The 26,012-nt window shown below is 37.4% G+C and overlaps 1 protein-coding gene across 2 annotated transcripts; it reads left to right on the top strand.

Annotated features, from left to right (window-relative positions):
- The first annotated feature begins 13,320 nt into the window (after positions 1 to 13,320).
- Positions 13,321 to 26,012, top strand: LOC140152643 (uncharacterized). Of its 2 annotated transcripts, none has more exons than XM_072175068.1 (5): positions 13,321 to 13,630; positions 15,828 to 15,926; positions 22,897 to 22,995; positions 23,460 to 23,561; positions 24,139 to 26,012. In XM_072175068.1, exons 1-5 carry the CDS (start codon positions 13,559 to 13,561, stop codon positions 24,205 to 24,207), a joined length of 441 nt encoding a protein of 146 aa, XP_072031169.1. In that variant the 5' UTR covers positions 13,321 to 13,558; the 3' UTR covers positions 24,208 to 26,012. The 2 variants fall into 2 exon arrangements, with proteins under 2 accessions (XP_072031169.1, XP_072031170.1); XM_072175069.1 differs by lacking the exon at positions 13,321 to 13,630 and adding an exon at positions 13,753 to 13,931.

A 26,012-nucleotide genomic window follows, 5' to 3' on the forward strand; every position in this document is an offset into this window, starting at 1 on the left:
TAGGTAGTTAACACTCATTGCACTGATGAAGTCATCTTAGGTAGATAGCACTCGTTGCATTGATGAAGTCATCTTAGGTAGACAGCACTCATTGCATTGACGAAGTCATCTTAGGTAGATAACACTCATTGCATTGACGAAGTCATCTTAGGTAGATAGCACTAATTGCATTGACGAAGTCATCTTAGGTAGATAGCACTAATTGCATTGACGAAGTCATCTTAGGTAGATAGCACTCATTGCATTGACGAAGTCATCTTAGGTAGATAGCACTCATTGCATTGACGAAGTCATCTTAGGTAGATAGCACTCATTGCATTGACGAAGTCATCTTAGGTAGATAGCACTCATTGCATTGACGAAGTCATCTTAGGTAGATAGCACTCATTGCATTGACGGAGTCATCTTAGGTAGATAGCACTCATTGCATTGACGAAGTCATCTTAGGTAGATAGCACTCATTGCATTGACGAAGTCATCTTAGGTAGATAGCACGCATTGCATTAACGAAGTCATCTTAGGTAGATAGCACTCATTGCATTAACGAAGTCATCTTAGGTAGATAGCACTCATTGCATTGATGAAGTCATCTTAGGTAGATAGCACTCATTGCATTGACGAAGTCATCTTAGGTAGATAGCACTCATTGCATTGACGAAGTCATCTTAGGTAGATAGCACGCATTGCATTAACGAAGTCATCTTAGGTAGATAGCACTCATTGCATTAACGAAGTCATCTTAGGTAGATAGCACTCATTGCCTTGATGAAGTCATCTTAGGTAGATAGCACTCATTGCATTGACGAAGTCATCTTAGGTAGATAGCACTCATTGCATTGATGAATTCATCTTAGGTAGATTGTACGTATTGCATTGATGAAGTCATCTTAGGTAGATAGCACTCATTGCATTGATGAAGTCATCTTAGGTAGATAGCACTCATTGCATTGATGAAGTCATCTTAGGTAGATAGCACTCATTGCATTAACGAAGTCATCTTAGGTAGATAGCACTCATTGCATTGACAAAGTCATCTTAGGTAGATAGCACTCATTGCAATTGACGAAGTCATCTTAGGTAGATAGCACTCATTGCATTGACGAAGTCATCTTAGGTAGATAGCACTCATTGCATTGATGAATTCATCTTAGGTAGATTGCACTCGTTGCATTGATGAAGTCATCTTAGGTAGATAGCACTCATTGCATTGACGAAGTCATCTTAGGTAGATAGCACTCATTGCATTGACGGAGTCATCTTAGGTATAGATAGCACTCATTGCATTGACGAAGTCATCTTAGGTAGATAGCACTCATGGCATTGACGAAGTCATCTTAGGTAGATAGCAGTCATTGCATTGACGAAGTCATCTTAGGTAGATAGCACTCATTGCATTAACGAAGTCATCTTAGGTAGATAGCACTCATTGCATTAACGAAGTCATTTTAGGTAGATAGCACTCATTGCATTGATGAAGTCATCTTAGGTAGATAGCACTCATTGCATTGACGAAGTCATCTTAGGTAGATAGCACTCATTGCATTGATGAAGTCATCTTAGGTAGATAGCACTCATTGCATTGACGAAGTCATCTTAGGTAGATAGCACTCATTGCACTGATGAAGTCATCTTAGGTAGATAGCACTCATTGCATTAACGAAGTCATCTTAGGTACATAGCACTCATTGCATTAACGAAGTCATCTTAGGTAGATAGCACTCATTGCATTAACGAAGTCATCTTAGGTAGATAGCACTCATTGCATTGATGAAGTCATCTTAGGTAGATAGCACTCATTGCATTGACGAAGTCATCTTAGGTAGATAGCACTCATTGCATTGATGAAGTCATCTTAGGTAGATAGCACTCATTGCATTGACGAAGTCATCTTAGGTAGATAGCACTCATTGCATTGATGAATTCATCTTAGGTAGATAGCACTCATTGCACTGATGAAGTCATCTTAGGTAGATAGCAGTCATTGCATTGACGAAGTCATCTTAGGTAGATAGCACTCATTGCATTAACGAAGTCATCTTAGGTAGATAGCACTCATTGCATTAACGAAGTCATTTTAGGTAGATAGCACTCATTGCATTGATGAAGTCATCTTAGGTAGATAGCACTCATTGCATTGACGAAGTCATCTTAGGTAGATAGCACTCATTGCATTGATGAAGTCATCTTAGGTAGATAGCACTCATTGCATTGATGAAGTCATCTTAGGTAGATAGCACTCATTGCATTGACGAAGTCATCTTAGGTAGATAGCACTCATTGCATTGATGAATTCATCTTAGGTAGATAGCACTCATTGCACTGATGAAGTCATCTTAGGTAGATAGCACTCATTGCATTGACGGAGTCATCTTAGGTAGATAGCACTCATTGCATTGACGAAGTCATCTTAGGTAGATAGCACTCATTGCATTGATGAAGTCATCTTAGGTAGATAGCACTCATTGCATTGACGAAGTCATCTTAGGTAGATAGCACTCATTGCATTGATGAATTCATCTTAGGTAGATAGCACTCATTGCACTGATGAAGTCATCTTAGGTAGATAGCACTCATTGCATTGACGAAGTCATCTTAGGTAGATAGCACTCATTGCACTGATGAAGTCATCTTAGGTAGATAGCACTCATTGCATTGACGAAGTCATCTTAGGTAGATAGCACTCATTGCATTGATGAAGTCATCTTAGGTAGATAGCACTCATTATAATAATAATAATAATAATAATAGCTTTATTTATACACGGTAAAAACATGTTCAATACAGTATTGTTCTTCCACATGTCCGTGTGGATATTAAAAATATTACTAACAAACACAAGTTAATTTAAAATATAATATATTAGTGTACATAGACTAAAAACTAGAATTAATACGATCTTTTACTAAAAGACAAAATATATATAATAAATAAAATAGTAACCCTGCATTCTTCCTCATACAGTCACACTCTCACATGCACTCCTCTCTCACCCTCTCAACACACATCCTCCATACATCTTTCACAATAAAACGTTATAATATGATTTATGTACAAGTTATATTTAAATTATTAAAATACATCATCAACACCACTATTGCACAAAAACATACAAAATGATAAATTATTCAAAAATATTATTAGGAAATAAATTATTAAAACACATCGTGATAATTTGCAGGCCCACTATTGCACAAATACAGAAATTTCATATTAATATAAAATACTATAAAAGTATAGCACATACGTTCATCTTCATACAAGCACAAATATATATTCCCACCATGAAACAACATACACTCCACTCACCCCTCACTTACATACACGCACACCCCAACTCACCAAGCATATTGTTAAACCCTTTCATCCCCTCAACACACATCATCCATACCCAAGATCCATACATCATATACGATTTATATACAAATTAAATTTAACTTATTAAAACACATCATCAAGATCACTATTACATAAATAATACAGATATTAAACAATATAAAATATACAAAATGATAAATTATTCACAAATATTAAGAAATAAGTTGTTTAAAATGTTTCACATTGCACATGCTTCTAGCATTGTCATCAATCGAGTTCCACAGTTGAGCACCTCTATAACTAAAGCTACGCTTCTTATATTCAGTATTTGGCTTATCCATGATAAAAACATCTTTATTTCTGGTGTTATAACAAGTTTCTTTTTTAACAAATCTATTGCACAGATATTTTGGTGCTTGATTGTTTACAATTTTATGCATTGTAACTGCTTTGTTTATGTATAACTTTCCTTCAAGACTTTTCCAGTTTAAAACATTTAAAGCTTCTGTACTTGACTCATATCTACTTACACCTGTAATAATGTTTGCTGCTCTGTTTTGTAAGACTTGAAGTTTATTACTAAGGGTTTTGTTACATCTTCCCCAAACAACATTGCAATAGTCAAAGTGAGTGGCAACAATGCTTTTATAAAGTAGACACTGATGGTGTTTGGGGATAAAATTAGCGGCTCTCCTTAGAAAATACAAACCAGTTAAAACTTTCTTTCTCACTTGGTCAATCTGATTGTTCCATAACAGTTTATCATCAACTTCAATGCCAAGGTGTTTACAATGATTAACCCTTTGAAGACGGGTTCCTTTTATGTTCACATTAAGATCATCATTACATAAATTTGCAAGTTTTTGTGGAGTACCAATTAACATAAAGTGGGTTTTGTCAACATTAAGACTCAATTTGTTACTTGCAAGCCAGTTGTCAACATTATTTAAATCATTATTTAGTATTCTAACAATATCATTAACATCTTTTGAAGAATAATAAATTGCTGTATCGTCAGCATACATGCTCACCTTTACATTAACATATTTAGGCAGTTCATTGACATATAAAATAAACAATAACGGCCCAAGTATCGAGCCTTGTGGAATTCCACAAGAACTTCTTTGGTCATTAGACTTTGACCCATTTACACCAGTTATATGAGATCTATCACTAAGGTAACTCATTGCATTGATGAAGTCATCTTAGGTAGATAGCGCTCATTGCATTGATGAAGTCATCTTAGGTAGATAGCACTCATTGCATTAACGAAGTCATCTTAGGTAGATAGCACTCATTGCATTGACAAAGTCATCTTAGGTAGATAGCACTCATTGCATTGATGAAGTCATCTTAGGTAGATAGCACTCATTGCATTGATGAAGTCATCTTAGGTAGATAGCACTCATTGCATTAACAAAGTCATCTTAGGTAGATAGCACTCATTGCATTGACAAAGTCATCTTAGGTAGATAGCACTCATTGCATTGACGAAGTCATCTTAGGTAGATAGCACTCCATTACTCGTTGATGGTCGATAAACGTCCCAATAAATCGGACTTAGTCACTGGTCAGTTCTACAGCATAGATATCCATGGCTAACGATGGTTAACTGTGGAAACATGTTAAAGGACATCAAGAAAATTTTCTAAGTTATTTATTTTGAGCTCTTTCGAGACGAGTAATGGATATATTCTGTAGATTTAGGTTTTGTCTGTGTCTGCTAATGTGAGGCCGTCGTAGGTCGTAGGGGGCTCAAACTCGGTGGGTGGGTGTAGTTCTGTCCTGGCAAGAAGAAGTTTATGTTCGTTAAGTCATCCGACCCCGGGGCCCCCTCCAAGGGGTCATTTGAGGTCAAATGACTAAAAACTGCCATATGGGCATGAAACTAGGTCCTACGGGACTCAAACTCGGTGGGTAGGTGGGTGTAGTTCTGTCCTGGCAAGAAGATGTTCATGTTCGTTAAGTCATCCGACCCCGGGGCCCCTCCCAGGGGTCATTTGAGGTAAAATGACTAAAACTGTCATATGGGCATGAAACTAGGTCGTACGGGGCTCAAACTCGGTGGGTGGGTGTAGTTCTGTCCTGTCAAGAAGATGTTTATGTTCGTTTTAAAGTCATCTGACACCGGGGTCCGCTCCCAGGGGTCATCTGAGGTCAAATTACTAAAAAGTGTCGTATGGGCATGAAACTTGGTAGGTACAGTCAACATTTAAAACAACATTTTTTGAAGGTCATTTTGGGGTCATCCAGGGTCACCACGGGTCATCTGAGGTCAAATTAGTAAAAACTCATATATGGGCATGAAACTTGGTGGGTACAGTCAACATTTAGAGTTATAAGTTTAGATCATTTTGGGGTCATCCAAGGTCACCCAGGGGTCATCTGAGGTCAAATTACTAAAACTGTCGTATGGGAATGAAACTTGGTGGGTACAGTCAACATTTAGAGCCAAATTTTTGGAAGGTCATTTTGGGGTCGCCAGGGGTCATCTGAGGTCAAATTTGTAAAAACTGTCATATGGACATGTCACCATCAGCCTGGTAATCGCGCCCAGCCGAGAACCGCCAAATATGGTAACCGCCTAGTCTATTTTAAAACTGATGCATCAATGACTATGTTCATCATGTCATTATTGTATCATTCTCACATACATTAGGAAATGAATTTGGAGAATAGAGGCCTCATACTGCAGTTACTGTCCGTTTTCCTATACACAATACACAGTGCTCTTTCCCATTGACGCGTGACCTTTACAAATAGCCCTACGTTAACAGTATGGGGATATGACTAGTTAACGTCGCTGTGTGAAAAATAACCGGCCAATATTAAAAGTACTCTTCTAAAGTTCTAGAAAATATAGTTTTTAACATGTCCTAAATTTTAGCTAATTTAGATGTTTGGAAATATTCGTACTTTGGTGTTTTAGTTAATGTTATAGGTAATAGTACATTGCCTAGTTAACGTAAAAGAAAAAAAAATAACCGGCCAATATTAAAAGTACTCTTCTAAAATTCTAGACAATATAGTTTTGTAACATGTCCTAAATTTTTAGCTAATTTAGGTGTTTGGAGAGGGTCGTACTTTTGTGTTTTAGGAAGGACATGTAAACGACAGATAACACCAAAAATATGAAGAAATTATTTCCAAACCGTGTTAAGTCAAAAATCATTATGTTGCTCATTTTCAAGAATGCTGGTTTACAAAAAGCACGCCATTGTCTGATTTCGTGAACAAAGCCACACATAACATTGTTTCCTTTCGTTTCCTTTATAATCGGTTACCCAACTGAAGCTATGAATACCAGCTTTATTGCGATATCGCACATGAAAACAGTCACTTGTGCACAACCAGAGAAGATCCGATTTAATCAGTTGAGCTGTTTCAATGAGTGTTATCTTGGTTTAATAGCTTTTAATGGGGTTAAGTCCTGCAAAGGTCGAGATGAATTCTACTGTAGACATGACTGCATCATGTTGCATGTGACATATCATCCCGCAAATATGGCGGACTACTCAAATGCATTCAACAAAAGCATGATTGCAATCAAATAGGTTGATGACAACATTTGATTGAATGGACTGCACTCCGCCATAACTACGGTGAAGGACACCAGCTCAAATCCTTTGTTTGGAGCCAATCGATAATTTCATGCAGGGCCTCTATACTTTCTGTTAATAAAATACTATGCTGACCTCACACTCCAGTAATTTCAGATCATTGAGCTCAGTAATACATCAAAGAATGTCTTCCAATTCATGAAAACAAATAGATAATCTGCATATCGGATTAAAAGCTTGAGGCATTTCAATTGCAAGGCCCATTACTTATACACCAACAACAACATAGGCCTACAAGTGTATATAATGTAGCATGTGCACACATTATCATGTTGTGGATGGTGAATCAAGCTGCAGTGCCTACCCATTCCCAAATAAATGCAGTGACCAACCGGTGTTCACTCATGATTGACGTACTGATCATTATGTATGATTTAAACTCATAGGTTTTGGCAATTTGGGAGGGTGGGTTCAAAATGACCCCATAGGATTATACGGGGGTAAAAATTTCAAATTGCTCAAATACCCCTTTCAAATATATCAAATTATTTAAATAAATGAATGAATGTATGAATGAATGAATGAATGAATAAATAAATAAATAAATGAAAAAAATTGAACAAATTGTAGCGTAGCATTAAAATCATAATAACCATTGCTGGCAGGCGGATTCGAACCAACGATATTGACATTACAAGTCTGATGCTCTAACACTGAGCTATGCCATCATCTAGTAATGAGGGTCAAGTTTTTAGCGTATACAGTGTTTGTCTATGAAAATGCCGCCTTGTGAAATAAATAAATATAAAGTCTCAATTTTTAATTTAAATTTATTTGATAATTTTCTAACCTATATTTTCTTTAGAGCAGGGACAAATATTTCCCCTTTTATCCAATTTGGCCGCTAAATAAGAATCTACTTCTTTTATTACTGATTTAATTCCGCGATTTGTTCCATTCAGCAATATCAAAGATTAATGTCAAGCATCTCACGACAGATATTTAGTTGGCTTAGTGGTTTTGCACAGTGCTTTTTAACCGGGAGGTACCGAGATCGATGCCCACCTCTGCCTGCAATTTTGTTTCAAGACTGGGAAATAATAACCTGACATTCGCCGCTGACATTCGTACTGCAGAAGCGGAGTTGTAACTTGTTAAACTTTGCTCCTTCCGTAAAAGGGTACATTATTTTGGCACTACATTATTTCTTTTTTTCCACATTGCTGGTAGGCCCCTATTAAATATCAAATGGTCATAATTGGCGGTCACTTCAAATCATCGCCAACTGAACGAGGTTCAGGAATGTACTCTCATTGTTAATTGTTGGTTAATCCACCACTTGAACAGGACTTAACCAAAGCAAACAAAGACTTAAGCTTTTTTACGAATGCTATACATAAGTATAAGCTTATTATCCTCTTCAACAATAGGATTAAAGATTGGTGCTTGACTGGAATTACGTGCTAGTGTCATTGGTTATTGTTAAAAGGCAATAAGGTGTGTAATTGCAATATTTCCTCTGAATAGGAAAGACTCTCTACATCGAACCATGGATGCTGGTGGTTCGAATTAAGCCCGATCCTGACTCCACTTCGCAGCGGTATGCGATGCTGCGATGCTTTTCAAACATCTCAGCATCCCGCGATGAAATTAAAATGTACAGGTGGAGTCAGTATCGGGCTTTAGGAATAAAACTCAATTCGAAATGATGCGCTTGAGAATTCAACAATATAAATAATGGTAGCTCTATTATAATACACATTAATGATAAAATTCCAAAATATAATACGTTTTCTGTCTTTGCTTGTCACGTGGTAGCGATTATATTTTTAAATAAGTTTCAAATTAAATAACAACAAGACAAGTGGTCGAGTGGTCTAAGGCGCTAGGCTCATAGAGTACTAAGCGTTGCGCCGTGAGTTCGAACCCCGCCTCTGCCAAACTTTAAAAGAAGTAAATTAAAATTTGACTTTTTTAATTTCATATTTGGGAAATGTGACTGGGAGAATTTATGTATGGTGTGGAGTGGTGTGATAGGGCATGTACTTTAACTGGCCGACGCGGTCCGGTGACTAAGTCTTTATTGGGCGTTTTTTCGGCAGTCAACGAGTAATGCATTGCATTGACGAAGTCATCTTAGGTAGATAGCACTCATTGCATTGATGAATTCATCTTAGGTAGATTGCACTCGTTGCATTGATGAAGTCATCTTAGGTAGATAGCACTCATTGCATTGACGAAGTCATCTTAGGTAGATAGCACTCATTGCATTGATGAAGTAATCTTAGGTAGATAGCACTCATTGCATTGATGAGGTCATCTTAGGTTGATGGTGTTCATTTTGTCATCTTAGGTAGATAGCGCTAATTGATTAAGTCATCTTATAGATCTAGACATCGCTCATTGAGGAAGTCATCTTAGGTTGTGAACGTTCATTGCTTATAGATGAAGGGCCTCCTCATGTCTAGTCAAGATAGTAGCATTTATTGATGAAGCCATAGTGGCTATTAATATTGATAGCGCAATATAATGGATGAAGTCATCTTAGGTAGATGGCACTCATTGATGAAGTCATCTTAGGTTTTAGGTTTATGTAGGGGCGTATATAATAATAGCAAGAGTCTCGGGGCCATGGACAAGGAGCAGTGCGAGGCCTTGAGTAGTAGTAGTACAGTTCAGCTTCAGTTTTATTTTCATCACAACACACATTCAGTGGCAGAGGAAGCACACAAGTAATAGGGTAGACCCTCCCTCGGGTCCATGGAGAACGACTGGTAATGTAGATTACATAGCATTAAAAATCAACCCAATGGACTTTCGCGTTCACGTATAATACGAGTATATTTCTATATTGCTGCTAGACTGACCCCAGTCTCGGTTCGGTTCCATCTCTGGATAATGTAACAATAAATAATTACGTAATGCCCTATGAAAAAAAATGCCAACTCCCCCCTTATTTTCTTCAATGCAATATAGAAATATACTCGTAGTCGTATTATAAGTGAACGCGAAAGTCCATTGAGCGCTGATTCCGACCCCAGTCTCGGTTCGGTTCCATCTCTGGATAATGTAACAATAAATAATTACGTAATGCCCTATGAAAAAAAATGCCAACTCCCCCCCTTATTTTCTTCAATGCAATATAGAAATATACTCGTATTATAAGTGAACGCGAAAGTCCATTGAGCGCTATTGGGTTGATTTTTAATGCTTGTATACATTACCAGTCGTTCTCCACGGACCCGAGGGAGGGTCTATATTGCTGCATGGTTGACTGTGGTGGGTGTAATTAGTGGCGTCGATTTGTGGATGAAGAGGAATGGGTTTTTGGCATTGAAGAAAATAAGGGGGGGTTACAGGACTTTTTTTTCATAGGGCATTATGTAATTATTTATTGTTACATTATCCAAAGATGGAACCGAACCGAGACTGGGGGCCAGTCTAGTAATAGGGGGGAACATATATTGTTCCGGTATTACTGGAACATTTGTGCGCGCAGCGCGTAGACTAGTTTAGAACAAAATGAAGGTGAATTTTGCTAGATTTGATTGGCCAATGCGCGTGAAGCGCGCAAAATTGTGCAGTTTTGGCCTTATAGATATCACTCATTGAGAAAGTTAATTAATTTCAGTTAATCATATTTAGTTTTAAGTTAATTGTAATAAAAATTATGCATAATGGGAGCTTTGGGCATGAGCAAATTACCGGGAAGAGAGAGCCACTTGCTGACCAAGGAAGTAGATGCAATTAAAAATTCACACCAACTTCTCGGGAGCATTCGGGTATATGGATAGGAAATCCATGGAAAAGGGGTTCTGTAGCTTGCCGGGCGATACATTTATGTTATGTCAAGATTAAGCCGTGCGTGAAAATGGACTCGGAGAAATTCTGAGAAGAGAGAACCCATATCACAGGAAGTAAATTAAGGTTAACCTCCATGTTACAAGCGTAGATCCTGGGGGATTTTGTGAAAAATTGGTATACTGATGATGGGTGGCAAAAACAGCAAAAAGTAGGCATAGATAAAGTTAGCATCCGATTGTCTGCGTGGCACATCCCCGTAATGTTTTTTTTCGAAGACCCCCCCCCCCCCCCGCCCGGGATTCATAAACTTCACGAAATTGTTTCCAACCCCATCCCCGCAATGTCAAAAAGAAATCTATACGCCACTGGTTACAAGTGAGCCACACGGGGTGTGCAAGTATTTCAGTATTTGGGAGGACAGTCTCAGGATATCCTTGATGGGAGGAGGGGCCCATCATCTTACGTGGAATAAATTTGCGTTAACTTCTCTGTGAGAAGTTGGGCCACACTTTGTGCGTGTGGGAGAGGGTTCAGGAAATTCCCCCAGAGGGGCCCCGTATCTTATGGGCGAGTAGAAATGGGCCCGGTATACGGGGAAGTAATTTGCGTTCACTTCTCTCTGAGAAGTTGGGCCACAAAGGGCTCGGGAAATTCCCGAGAGGGGACCCGTATTACAGTGGTGTACCGTGGCCGCCCCTTCCCCGTGTGTGGGGGGGGGGGGGCGCTGAAGAAAATCCAATTTTGCCGCCCCTTCCTCGAAAAGGTTGCCCCAATTTTTTTACGGTCGTTTGAAAAAGTAAAAAAAAAAAAAAAAAAAAAAAGGATTTATAGGCGCTACCGCCCCAAAAGCAAAACATTTTCATGTATAGTACAATTTGTTCACAAAATTTGCCCCCAAAGCCCCCCCCCCAAAATACGCGCATGTATTACGGATGAGGAATTTAAGCAGGAGCCCGGGAAAATCCTGGAGGGCCCATATCTTATACGAGGAATTGATTTGGCCCCATATCTTATGAGTGAGAAATTTAGGAATGGGATCGGGATATTCTCGAAAGAGACCCCGTATCTTAAGGGCGAGGAAGTTCCCGGGCAAAAGGATGAGCCCGGAAGGCTCCATATCTTACAAGGGATTAATTTGGCCCCATATCTTATGGGTGATGAATTTAGGAATGGGTCCGGGAGGGCCCCGTATCTTACGAGGAAGTAATTTGGGTCCACTTCTCTCTGAGTCACAGTTGGGCCACAGTGTGTGTGGGAAAAGGCTCAGGAAATTCCTGAGAGGTGCCCGTATCTTACGAGTGAGGAATTTAACCAGGGGCCCGGGAAATTCATGAAGGGCCCTATATCTTACAAGGAATTAATTTGGCCCCATATCTTATGGGTGAGAAATTTAGTAATGAGCCCGGAAAATTCTTGAGAGAGGCCCCGTATACGCGGGTGAGGATTTAAGCAGGGGCCCGTGAAATTCCGGGAGGCCCCAAATCTTTACAAGGCATGTCTTTTTTTTTCGCCATAATTTTTTTTGACATAGATAGTCTCCAAATTACCCGCGAGATACAGGGTCCATCCAGGGAATTTCCCGAGCCCGTTCCCATCTACACAGTGTGTTCGACTTCTCATTTATTACATCATAAGATACGGGGCCCTGAGCCTTCCCGGAAATTTCGCAAGCCCGTTCCTAAATTTCTCACCCATAAGATGTGAGGCCAAATTAGTCCCCTTATTTTGGTCAAAATGGTCTCCAATTGAAATTTGACGCGCGTTAGCTCGTCCCTCGACTCCCCCTCCGCCCTAAATGTTAATACTTACGCATCCACTGGTAGGTTACTCCATGGCGTATAGCGTGGGTCATCACATTGCGGGGGCGGTAGGGGGGGGGGGCACCGACCATGAATGGGGGAGGGGGCACTGACCGTTTTTCGGCAATTTTCCTATGGGATTCTCTAATTTTTGCAATTGATTGGGGCACGTGCAGTTTGTAGTTGCTTACATTTTTACAATCAAAAATTGTTTTGAGTGGACGGAAGGAGTTGTCATATAATATAAAAGTTCCAACAACAACCAATCGGAAGTTGTTATTCCATTACTCGGCTGTCATGGCAACGTTGACTATTTCCTGTCTACGGAGTTTGCATTATGTTGTTTTATCTGTTCCAAAAAGGCAAATTTATCTCAAATTGAACCGTTTATAAGTTTACATATAGTTACCTGTAACCATACCGAATCAACCCACATGACGACGCGGACTGCAGAAAAAAGTTTTTATTAAGGACTTCTTGGTGATTTTGACCCAATTTGTGAAGAATTGCACCCTGGTTATGAAAAAACAACTAGGCCTAGATATCGTGAATAACTTTTGAAGCAACATTTGTGCAAGTTTGAAAACATGTTTTGAATGTTATTAAAACCGAATATGTAACCTAATATAACTCGACATTTAAACGGTTTTTTGTTTTGTTCTGTGTGTTATTGTAAACGGTTTTTTTTTGGTTTTGTGTGTGTATTGTTTTGGAGAACTAAACTTTAACGTTTTGTGTTCACCCCCTCCATCCGTCATCAACCAACGTTATGAAAACTGTAAATAATACAGACTATGAAACTATTTCCATCATCACTTAAATTCATAAAAGTTCAACTTGAACTCAAGTTCGTGCAAACTTTTATTCTGACTCGACTGTTGGTTTATTATTGAACAGGCGCATGAATACTCAATCAGCTCAGCTGATCTGGAATTGCTGAATAAACTCAGGCAGATTTGGACTTTGACCACGATAAAATACACAAATCAGATGGCATATTATAGAAGTCAAAACCTAGTCATGAGTATAAAATTTCGATTCAGATGCACCACACGCTGATAATTAAAATAAAACTGTAAGATGGATACTATTGTTAAGAAAATTCCAAATAAGGAGCCTGCTCATCCGATACTGTCGGATACTAAATATAAGGTAAGTCAGTTTATTATGATAAATTTTACACTTCGACCTCTAGGTGAAGGCAGTTTATCGTACAAAAGTTCAACCAGCAAGTTAGTAAACCTCCGGGTAAACCACCACATAATGCCATTTAAGTAACGGATTTGGTATAAATCACATTCACATTGCCTAGTCATACTGTAGGCCTAGTGCAAAAACAGGCAGTGCGCGAGTATAGCATATTATATCTGAAGTTGTGAACGGAGCGAGCGGCCGGCGTCGGGACTAAACTATTTAAACAGTCGGTATTTAGTATTGATAAAAGGCAGAAAAGGTAAGATATGTTTGCATTTATTTTGTTAAATTTGAAAGACGTTTAAAATTCAATCGTTTGAGCCTTAACAAACTGAAACGAACGGCAAAGTGACGCGTCGAGTACAAACTTTCCGGGACCGATTTACTTGAAGACTGGCAAAAAATTACGGTGTGTGTGTACAAATTATGACAAATTGGTCGAATTTTGGAGTGGTTGCAGGTGCCATGTTTTTCCAGTTTTAGCCATATAAATATGCAACTAAAAACTATGAGTGTATACTTCATAATTATATTGTTCTAGAAATGAGTCAAGGAAGCCAACAGTCGCATTTATAATTTCCATAGGTCTTGTGCTTCTAGAGTTATTACATAAGCCATGCGCATGGGGCGTGAAGTGCAGGCGCGTATACAGAACTTGAGCAACCATGCAGGGGCACGAATTTCTTGATGAGCTAAGAAAGGATCATGAAACGTATAAATATAACATATTGAAGCTTAAATGGTCAAAATATGGTTTACATTGGAACAAATTCACGCGAAGCGCGCTTAAATTTGCTGTCTCTCTTTTTTCCAATTTCTCATCTCCTCTCTCTCTCTCTTTTCAAGACTTCATGATACCAATGACACCATTTCATCTCATGCTCCTATTCGCTTTATGCTGGTTCAGGTTTTTTTTATTCGATGTTAAATGCATTCAACATCATCAACATGCATTCGTTATTCAATCCAGGGCATCTTTTTGGTAGCAATTTGTACCATTCCCCAAATACTCGATGCAATGGTGTATACTGTTTACGTCAACAAACATTCGTTAGAAACTGAGACTTCTCCGGCTATAGAAAATAAAAATGACATTAAACATATTGGGTCACGAATAAGTCAGATACATGATACCATATCAATTTGAAACTAAAGCGCTCTTTAGCAAAGTCATAGTTCATTGAATTTACAAGCGTATAGGCACTATGACAAAACAGGCGAAAAAAGTAATTTTTGCACAAGATTTGGCCATTGCTCATTGAAATGCAGCTAGTACCGTATATGGACAATATAAGTGTGCTCTTTTATTTAAAGGAGCATTTCGTGATCCTAGCATCCTCTTTTTATGACATTTTTCAGTAGATATCCATGAAAAAAGCTTATTTCCAAATTTCAGTTGATTCCGATTCTGCGTTTGCGAATTATGCATGATTATGTGTATTACACATCTCCATAGACAGTAATTTCGTTCTGGTACTAGAACGTAATTCAAATTTGACGATATTTTTGCTAAACGAATTAATCTGCAAGAAATTTGTGTACATAAACATTATGTAGCCAGAAGTTTCCAGTGGTATAAAAATCTCAACTTTTTTTGAGAAAAGTGGAGGGATGATGCTGCGGATCACGAAATGCCATTTTAATGACATAACATTTGAAAAATATTGTAAGAAACGCTTGAGGTTTGGACTTTTAAAACCTACATTTTGGTCAAAAAATGTGCTTGGATAGGTTGTTTTCAACAGATTTACCACATACGTCTTGCTATAAACATTGAATTGCGTTAATGAAAAAAGTGTTTTTAGGGGGAAGTGTTAGGTAACACTTGTGGTTTTGACAAAATCCAATCACACATGCCTATTTTCCACTAAATCTCACACAGCTCTTATGATTCCACGCACTCAACCGTGTAGTATATAGGCCTAACACAAACTGCTTGGAAATATCTGTGTACTTGGGTGTATCGAGATGGAAACTGTGCGTAGATGCATATAAGAGAATAATAGCCATTTTCATATGTTATTGTTTAAAGTATTCGAATATTGAGTGGACTCTATGGTTACTGTGACGACCACTGTTCCTCCGAATTTCATGGAATTTTGTTAGTTCAATCTTATTAATAATGTGTGTTCTTTGTCTTTGATTTGTTCTCTAGATGTCAACCATGTTAATTGATTATGCAAAAAAGGGGGATACAAAAGAGTGTCAAAAATTGTTATCCAAGTCATCTGTTGATCCTAATAGGACCGATTGGGTAAGTGTCACATAATGTATTTGAAATAGGATTTTTTTCTCAGGATTATTTGAACTTCTGCAGTATTTCAATCACGCAGTACTTCAATTATCCGAAATGAGATAGGGCTGATAAAATGAAAAACTATAGAGAGCATTACTCAAAGTAGGCCTACTCTTCGGCCCGGCTCTTTGGAGCAACTTGTACATGACTCGAAAAGAAAACTGACTGGGTGTGAAGCCTGAAATCAACATAGGGCCTACTGGCAAATCCAGCCTATAGTGTATGTCAGAAAGTGTTGATACGCTTGAATCATATTTTAATATGATTCAAGCGTTAAAATGACCTCCAAGCCCTGTTCATGTGCCATCACTGGTAATATCATAAGTGTTGCATTCAGGAGTACATAAGTCCGTTCTATTCATCTTATATTCCACGCTCCTTATATCCGCGTTGTCTTTTTTAAAGACAGTTCTTGTTAGGCTTAATGACATCAGGCTTCAAGGAATAGATTCACGTCACTATTCCCTTATGGACCATAAGTTTTCTCAGTTGGCATACCTCCGTGTTGGAGACAATGTAAATGTCACCTCATCATCCCTATGGGATTGTAGGGAATGAAATAGGGCCTAAATGTCACCTACTTTATGTGACCTAAGCATATACCATATTGTATACAGTAAACGACTGTAAAAAAATCTGTACATACAACTTTTGTTATAATGTAACAGTTATCATTTCATTTAAAGCCACAATGTCACAGGGGAAATTGCCCAAAGTTGTCCAAATTGTCCAAAAACGTCTGACATTTCACAACATGAAATGTAAAATGTGAAATCGTACATTAAGGGTTGTGTTTAGCTATTTCAGGTGGGTAGGGGTAGAAAAAAGATTATTGCCATTTTGACCAAAACACGTGAGTATTTATGATTTGCCAAACAGAAACTAACAGAATAATACCTAAAAGTATCACTTTTTAATCATTTTGTCATAAATACGACTTTCCACCATTTACAATTATTTGTACCGGGGTGTGCCTGTTGTCAAGTCGATCAAGATTGTGATGTAACATTCCGTACAGAGGGTAATCAGTACGGCGTGAAAAGTATGGCTTCTATAAGGTTACAATAAGGGAACAAACCAAAAGATCGATGCCGTCCAATAAACGTAACTAGTTTCGTTTCTCAGCCGACCCCTCCTCCATGCCAGAAACGTAATAATGAAATGTTGGAAATTTTGACATAATAATAATAATGACACATTCTTCAGACCGATGTTTTTGTACAAACGTAATCGAGTATTTTTACCCCCTACCCCTTAAACGAAACTGGTTTCGTTTATAAGACGTTATCGATTTTTGGTTTGTTCCTAAAACAGGTAATAGGTATGAATGGCCGTGTAATCGATCTAGAGAAACCTGTCTCGCTGTCATCTTAAGCTGCATGGGTGTCCCAGAAAGATCCATACCGGGAAAGTTGAATTTTGTAGGTAGCATTGTTATCAGTCGTATTGTTTTGAGTTCTAAATATTACATATATTTAGCTTTCTTGGTAATTTAAGATTTTAAAGATCGAATGTTTCTAAAATAAATTACCGAATATTGCGTACAATGGTGAAGTTTAAGTTTTGACAATACAATCTATTATGAAAATAATGAAGTAACCGTTCAGCACAAAGTTATTTGGAAAAAGTTTTGCAGCTAATTTTGTTATGATCTATCGTTTACTAGCATGCATGGTATAAAGGATTTGTTAAGCTTGATTGACCTAATACTGCATGTGTCGTCTTTGGCGGCAGTTTCGAAAATAATGATTGTGGTGTATGAGTTTCATCATTTGAAATGCCGGCAGAGATTGATTTAGGGGCCTATTATAAAAATATTATAGAGAAGATTCGTCCTTGTGCCACAGCATGTATTTATGTCCCTATTGGCAAACACACAACTAGGAAAAGGTGAAGATTACATTTGCAGCAAGTTTTTCTTAAACAAGTTATACCCTCTATAAGAATTACATTTTTTGGCGTAAAATTGATCGTAAAATTTTTTTTTAAAATTCAGCACAAATATCGGGACTAATATTGAAAACACATGAAAAAGGTCACTTAAATCAATATTAAGAATTATTCAGTGTTTCAAGCTCTACATTTGTGCCAAATTTGGTGTATCTCCTTTGACAACTGAATGATTTCTACACTATATTGCAAAGTACGTCTACGTCTGGGCGATAGTGATAAAGCAGGTCAATGTCTGGTGCTTATGAAGCCTGTGCTGTAAGTTACACACGTGCAATTTTGTCCAGTTTTAAGAATATCAATATCACGCCAAAACGAATCAAGTTTTTGAAATGAAAGTAACACAATAAGTAGGTGACATTTATGTCATTAGAGCTTGCGAAATGACGTTACTTTAACTTTAACTTTAACGTCTAGAGGATTATAGAGGATTATGTATTCAAAACCAAGGTGGTTTTGAATACATAATCCTCTGTAATCCTCTAGACGTTAAAGTTAAAGTTAAAGTAACGTCATTTCGCAAGCTCTCTATTGTATTCCATGTACCGGTACTAAAATTAAATACACTGTTGATTAATTTTTCAAACACGGTATAGATCATTCTGGAACACCCTGTATCTCAGAACTGTCCTTCAACACAGGTGGTAGTATACGGTTATATTGTTCCGGTCCATTTATGACATAGCCATCCTCATTTTAATACATGATAATACAATAAAACATGAGATCGGTTTGAATGGTTGTGGAATCAAACTAGAGACCTGTTCCTTTGTCACCTTTATAGACCTGATAAATCAAGCGGAACGATTCTTGTCATATCGTTTTACAGAATTGGTCGTATTGCCAGCGCTGCAGTGTTAGTATTAACTTTGGGCTTCTTATGAATTGACTGTCAATATCTTATACTAGGTATACATTAAAACTCAAACGGGAGAAAGAATCGCGCATACGCATGTTAGAACATTTTCAACAATGTTTTAAAATTGTATATTACAATGTATTTACATTAACATTGTACCCTAAATAACATGGACATTTGGGTGATATGTTGATGTAGTTACGGGCCATATTTAGTGCCGATTTGTCCCAATTTGCTTTTGACTTGCCTGGCAACACTCCATAAAATATGGCTAGTCGTGTGAAGACAAAGTTGAAGACCTATAAGGAGTTATATTCGTTCTCAAATGGAATCATTATGAAGATCGTAAGTAAAAGTAATATAATAACATAGCGCTATTAGCTCGCCTATGAACCTTGATATTCGTTAGTTAACCGGATAAATAACTTCGGCAAAACTGACAAACTTGTAGGCCCCCTACCAAAATTGGCGTTAACTCGTTACTGTCGAAAATGTACAAAATATGGCTTCCGTGAATCTGAAAATATTGATATTTCAAAATTGGTTAATTGTATTACCATAAATCGAACACGGACATGCAGGATGGTATCTCCAGAAGTCTTTTTGCCTAAAAATGGAATTTTGTTGAATTTAGAGTAACAAAATAACATGCGCCAGACAGTGGTCGACGAGACTGTAAAATCAGGTACAAGTTTGTATGTTGACGAGCTTCGAACATGCCTTCGTCGCATTCCGAAGTCACAAATATCTATCATAATTCTTATTTCAAGGTCCTGTAAATACCTCAGCAAAAAGATAGGGTCATCGTCCAACACGGACTGCTCGAAAAGAGTTCACCTATAAAAAACTGCGTGGGCTGTTATGCGTCGTTATATGTACAGGCATATTTGAAGAATTTCCTATCAACTAATAATATTAAGATTGCTAAAATATTAATCTAAAGACTTCAATCTTTCATGTGCACCATTAAATTTGCACCTGAGATAGATATTGCTAGGCAAAATTTCACAGCAAACATTGCAGTTTTCTCCCATTTCGGAGATATTTGAGACAATACAGCTCGACCCCTTAAGCCTTTAACTACTAAGTGTATAAACGTGTCATTTTACTCGACTGCTGGATACCATATGAACAACCCTCATGGGTTGGGTAAGGTCTTTTACCCAATGTTCAGCAACATTTCACCTCACATTGGCTAATTTCTGAAAATAACCATATTTTTTGTAAAATTACCCGATGTTTGGTAAAATTGACTTTTTCATGTTCTGCTTTGAACAGTTACATAAAAAGTGTTGTTAATTTGTCTTAATTTGGACCTTCATGGGTACATTTGTCATATTTCCTTAAAAAGGATCTTTTTGTCAATCCAGCCTATAGTGTATGTCAGAAAGTGTTGATACGCTTGAATCATATTTTAATATGATTCAAGCGTTAAAATGACCTCCAAGCCCTGTTCATGTGTCATCACTGGTAATATCATAAGTGTTGCATTCAGGAGTACATAAGTCCGTTCTATTCATCTTATATTCCACGCTCCTTATATCCGCGTTGTCTTTTTTAAAGACAGTTCTTGTTAGGCTTAATGACATCAGGCTTCAAGGAATAGATTCACGTCACTATTCCCTTATGGACCATAAGTTTTCTCAGTTGGCATACCTCCGTGTTGGAGACAATGTAAATGTCACCTCATCATCCCTATGGGATTGTAGGGAATGAAATAGGGCCTAAATGTCACCTACTTTATGTGACCTAAGCATATACCATATTGTATACAGTAAACGTCTGTAAAAAAATCTGTACATACAACTTTTGTTATAATGTAACAGTTATCATTTCATTTAAAGCCACAATGTCACAGGGGAAATTGCCCAAAGTTGTCCAAATTGTCCAAAAACGTCTGACATTTCACAACATGAAATGTAAAATAGCCCAAAGCTGAAGGCGATTTTTGGCAACTTATATCTATAGTGCAACCCGCGCTGACTTTACGCAGGTGTGCGCAGGGTGGAGCAATTTTAAGTAATTTTGAAAACTTTTGAGTGTGTTTTCAGCAACTGCAGGCAATTTTGAATATGTTTTAGCAACTTTATGAAATTTGGAGAAAATATTAAGCAACTTTGCAGGCGGCGAGTGGCATCTGAGACGAGTTCTCAGAGTGGCATGATGGTCGGATTTATACGTTATGCGGCATTTTCCCCGGGCATTTTCCATATACTCCAGTGGCGTACCGTGGCCGCCCCAACCCCGGGGGCTGAAGAAGAAACAATTTTGCCGCCCCTTCCTTAACAGCCCGGAAAGGTTGACCCAATTTTTTTCACGGTCGTTTGGCGCCCCAAACCCCCCCCCAAAAAAAAAAAAACGCATGTACTCGGTTAGTTTTGTAGGGGTTCATTATAGAACCCCAACGGTTCTAGCTTGTATTGATGTTATTTATTAACATCTGAACATCCCGCTGAACATATGCCTATTTGTTTGTGATATTTCAAGCGTTTTAAAATTTCAAAATAATCCCATTTAAATTACACGTTTGACGATGGAACCTGCAACTTTGTGAAGCTTTGATTAAATTTACGCGATTTTTAAGCAAGTTTGTGAAACTTGAGTAACTTTAACTATTTTGACAATTTTTGACAACTTTGGGCAATTTTCACCTAGTGACATGTGGGGCCTCATAATGTTCGATCTTTTCAAATATTTTAGAATATTTGTAATGTTTACATGTCCCAACTTACATTGGATGCAGCCAATTACATCGTGTTTTTTTTTATACAACAGAGCATGTTTTAATTAAAGTCATACTAATAAGATAACATAAATATAGAGCACCACAGTTAAGATAGTGAGTTTTTGCTCACTTCACCTCATTACTTTGGCTTAAAATTACCAGAAAACATTCTTGACAATAATTGTTAATAATATTAATAATATTTTATAATATTTGGCAAAGAAAAAACCAATTAAAATTAACAAAAATCGTATATTTTAAAAGGCCTTTAGGGTGGTGGTATATATGTGTATCCTGGGTCTGTGTACAGAATATTCTTGCTCTTGACTAACTGAAAGTTCAGGCACATTAGTCTTAACACAGTATTCAAAATAATACAGGATGAGTCCAAACGATCTATACCCAATGTTGTAAAAATCATTTGCTATTTATAACACTGGGTAAAAACATGTTGGGTAAAACATTTTACCCAACAATGGGTTATTTTCAATTTACTCAATGTTGGGAAACATTTTACCCAAGTCATGAGGATTGTTTGTGGTGATACCCAGTGGTTGGGTAAAACGGCACTTTTTCCTAATTACAAAACCTTACATAACCCATGAGGATTGTTATATGGTACCCAGCATTTAAAGTCATAATGTACGATCTTATAATATGAATTTGGTTAATTTTTTTCAAATCTGATTTTTTGGCATATTTGTAATGTTTACACATGTCACAACTTGCACCTAAATGGAATCAGCCAAATGTGTTGTGTTTGTAGGTAAACAGAGCAAAGTTCGACATAAAGTCATAATTTTAAGAATTATGACTTTATGTCTTCCCATAGAACTGCGTGTTAAACGGCCAAAATAACAAGCAGTGTTTCTTTCACATTACCTCGTTATTTCAGCTCAAAATGGACAGAAACCATTCTCGATAATTATTACTAGTATTATTTCAGCATTTTGAGTATATAATGACAAATTTAAAATTTGAAGGAAATCGTACATTAAGCCTTTAACTACTAAGTGTATAAACGTGTCATTTTACTCGACTGCTGGATACCATATGAACAACCCTCATGGGTTGGGTAAGGTCTTTTACCCAATGTTCAGCAACATTTCACCTCACATTGGCTAATTTCTGAAAATAACCATATTTTTTGTAAAATTACCCGATGTTTGGTAAAATTGACTTTTTCATGTTCTGCTTTGAACAGTTACATAAAAAGTGTTGTTAATTTGTCTTAATTTGGACCTTCATGGGTACATTTGTCATATTTCCTTAAAAAGGATCTTTTTGTCAATTTATTTCAAGGGTGCTGTGCTCCCTGGCTGTGTACAGCCTATTAATGCTCTTGAAAAAAAAAAGTTGGATGAAATTAAATTCCTGTCTTCTTATTTCAACAGAATGGGAAAGCTCCATTACATTATGCAGCAGCCAATGGGCATACTCCAACATGTGAAATCCTAATTCAGAATAAAGCCAATGTCAACTTAAGAGGTCGGGTAAGTGTTCACATTCTCTTGTTAATGTTATTTCAGATGTATAGGGGGGGGGGGGGGTCCAAGGAATGGGTGTAAATCTGTGCAGCCTACTCTATACCAGGACTGGATAGAAATCAAGTGTTTGGTAATTTGGTAGTTAGGCCTACGTAGTTTTAGAGGGTTGCTGAATACTTTACACAACTCTGCAACTAAACACTGAATAAAATGCTTTACCTTTTGAAGTATTTCGATTCTAAACATACCATGTGTCTTTAATTTTACACCCTGCATATTATCCCGGGGTCTAGATTCACTTTACTTTAAGATTTTCCAACCCCACTCCTCCCCCCCCCCCCCATGTCAAAAAGAAAAGGCTAAGAAAGCTATGCCACTGCCTTTAATAAGGGGTTATTGGGTGAAATTGTGGCACAAACCTCACAATATACCAAACAAAATTGAATTGCCTATATATATTTTTCCTGCAGTTTGATGGTATGACTCCATTAATGTGTGCAGCTGAGAATAGACACTGGCAGACATGTCAGAAATTAGTAGAATTACAAGCAGACAAACGATCTACAGACGTGGTAAGTTTGTTGTGAGAGAATCTTAAAATTTGGTTAAATACCTAAGAAATATGGGAAGCAGAAACAAAATATGCTTAAAAGGGCATTTCGTGATCCACAGCCTCATCCCCCCCACTTTTCTCAAAAAAAGTTGAGATTTTTATATCACTGGAAACCTCTGGCTACATAATGTTTGTGTACAAAATATTTCTTGCAGATTAATTCGTTTATCAAAGATATCGTGAAATTTGAATTTCGTTCTGGTATACCAGAACGAAATTACAACACATTGTCTATGGAGCAGTGTAATACACATAATCATGCATAACTCACAAACGCAAAATCAGAATCAACTGAAATTTTGGGAATAAGCTTTTTTTGTGGATATCTACTGAAAAATGTCATAAAAAGAGGATGCTAGGATCACGAAATCCTCCTTTAAGTTCCTAAGTTACCTTATTAGTTCAATTATTCACTGTATTGATTAATTTCTGATGGTTGCTACACACTTGTAACAAACTTCAATCAAATAGACAAAAAAAAATCAAACTTGCTCGACAAAAAATGTGTTTAATTCTCTTTTTTCTTTTCCTTGCAGCATTTCATGTGTTATACAGACCACGCAGCTCATCATAAACACGGCTTACTAAGACAAATGACAATTTGATTGACACAAATGACACTATCAAATATTTGATAAGATAACTAGGTACAAATGGAAAGTTTGTGTGACTGCGTTGCAAGGACATTGTGTACACACGTGGTAGCTGCCATTTGTGTTTCATCAATGAACATTTCCTGAATTGATATTATATATGTGACCAGAGCTGGTCCAATCTGGTTAAGTTGGAAATAATGAACCTGAAAAGTGAGAATAAACAATAAAAAACATAAGAAAATTAACATATAAAAGGTTCATAACTTTGCCACCAAGTATTCAAGAGACCTGGGGATTCAACATCAGTAATTGTATGTACTGAGCAAATTTAATGTATTTAATAGTAACTCAATTTTTTCAAAATTTCCAACTTTGGCCTGATTTGGGTCAGATTGGGTCACATATCCAAATATGTGTTACGATAACACCAGGAGTATGATGCAGGAAATCACCACCTTTAATATGGTGGCTTGTGGTTTTATCAAGAAGGCATTTTGCATGAAGCAGCTATTACATTCTATATTATTTTGTTACAATTGCATGACAAAATGTATCTTGTGAGTGTGGAAGTCAGAGATGCATTATCTGGGATATGAAATGGCTGCCATGTGCATCCCTGACAACCCATCAAATGGCATCATGGTGGCAGTTTTCTGGGCAGATGGTATAATGTGCTACCCTGCTTTATAAAAGTCAAAGGTTGTGGGAAAACATTCTCTCAGAATACAGGACTTTATTTCCAAACATTGGCTACGTGATGGTGTGAATGAATGTTTCTCAAAATACAGGTTGGAGGGTTGATATCCATATATTAAAGTTGGCATTGAACATGATGAATTTGCTTCAGGCACAAGGAGAACAATTGCCAGGAATAGAACCGGAAGCAAGTGTCTTTGTAGTAGTAGAGGAGTCTAGGCTGGCTGAGGGAGGCCCTGGAAATGTAGGTTGTATGGTTCAGTGTACATAGGGTCTAATAGCTAGCATTTGACAAGTGCCCGTATTTTTACCTAAACTGCCAGTCCAAAATTTGACCCTGAAAACATAAACCAGACCTCTGCCCCTTCTGTGGGTTCAGTCAGTTCATATAGCTATTGATATAGCATTCATTTATTGTTCACAGAGCTTAATATTCAAGCATTATTTGTAGAATTAAGCATATGTCGCAGCCATTGATTTTGTCTGCTGGTTTGCCTGTCTCAGTAGCAAACTGTCTGTCCAAAATGACGGGCGGACGCCGCCGGACGGGTGGCTAACTAACACCCTCGCTTTTCATGTCTCTAGATCTTGGAAAAAAGATAGATTCTGTCCTTAGCCAATACTACACTGTTTCATCATTTAATATTGTAATACTGTTAAGGGGGTACTACACCCCTGCCAATTGTGCGCCTATTTTTGCATTTTCTCAAAATTATAGCGCATAGGTGACAAGTAAGATGTGTATATTATACGGGCAAGGACTACAACTACTGCACTGAAAATTCAGCAACTCAAGGCAAGTAGTTATTGATTTAATGATCAAATATTGGTTTTCCCTCATTTTTGACCGTAACTCCACAACTGTTGTCTGTGCTGAAATAAATTTCCAGTGCAGTAGTTGTAGTCCTTGCCCTATAATATACATATCTTACTTGTCACCAATGCGCTATAATTTTTGAGAAAAATGCAAAAATAGGCACAAAATTGGGCAGGGGTGTAGTACCCCTTAAGTGATATTATATGTTTATGTTTATTGTTTAATATCCAAGAAAGCATGGATTAAATACAATTAAAGTTTTACACTAAAACCCCATGTATTTTTAACAGAAGGCAACTAT

The sequence above is a fragment of the Amphiura filiformis genome, chromosome 5 (genome assembly GCF_039555335.1).
Source record: "Amphiura filiformis chromosome 5, Afil_fr2py, whole genome shotgun sequence".
Lineage (NCBI taxonomy): Eukaryota > Metazoa > Echinodermata > Ophiuroidea > Amphilepidida > Amphiuridae > Amphiura > Amphiura filiformis.

Excerpts from the sequence above, each read along its gene's own strand:
- LOC140152643 (XM_072175068.1), top strand. The coding sequence starts at position 13,559 with ATGGATACTATTGTTAAGAAAATTCCAAATAAGGAGCCTGCTCATCCG. Across the intron at positions 13,631-15,827 it reads TGTCGGATACTAAATATAAG|ATGTCAACCATGTTAATTGA; the intron begins GTAAGTCAGTTT and ends TTTGTTCTCTAG. Across the intron at positions 22,996-23,459 it reads ATGTCAACTTAAGAGGTCGG|TTTGATGGTATGACTCCATT; the intron begins GTAAGTGTTCAC and ends TTTTTCCTGCAG.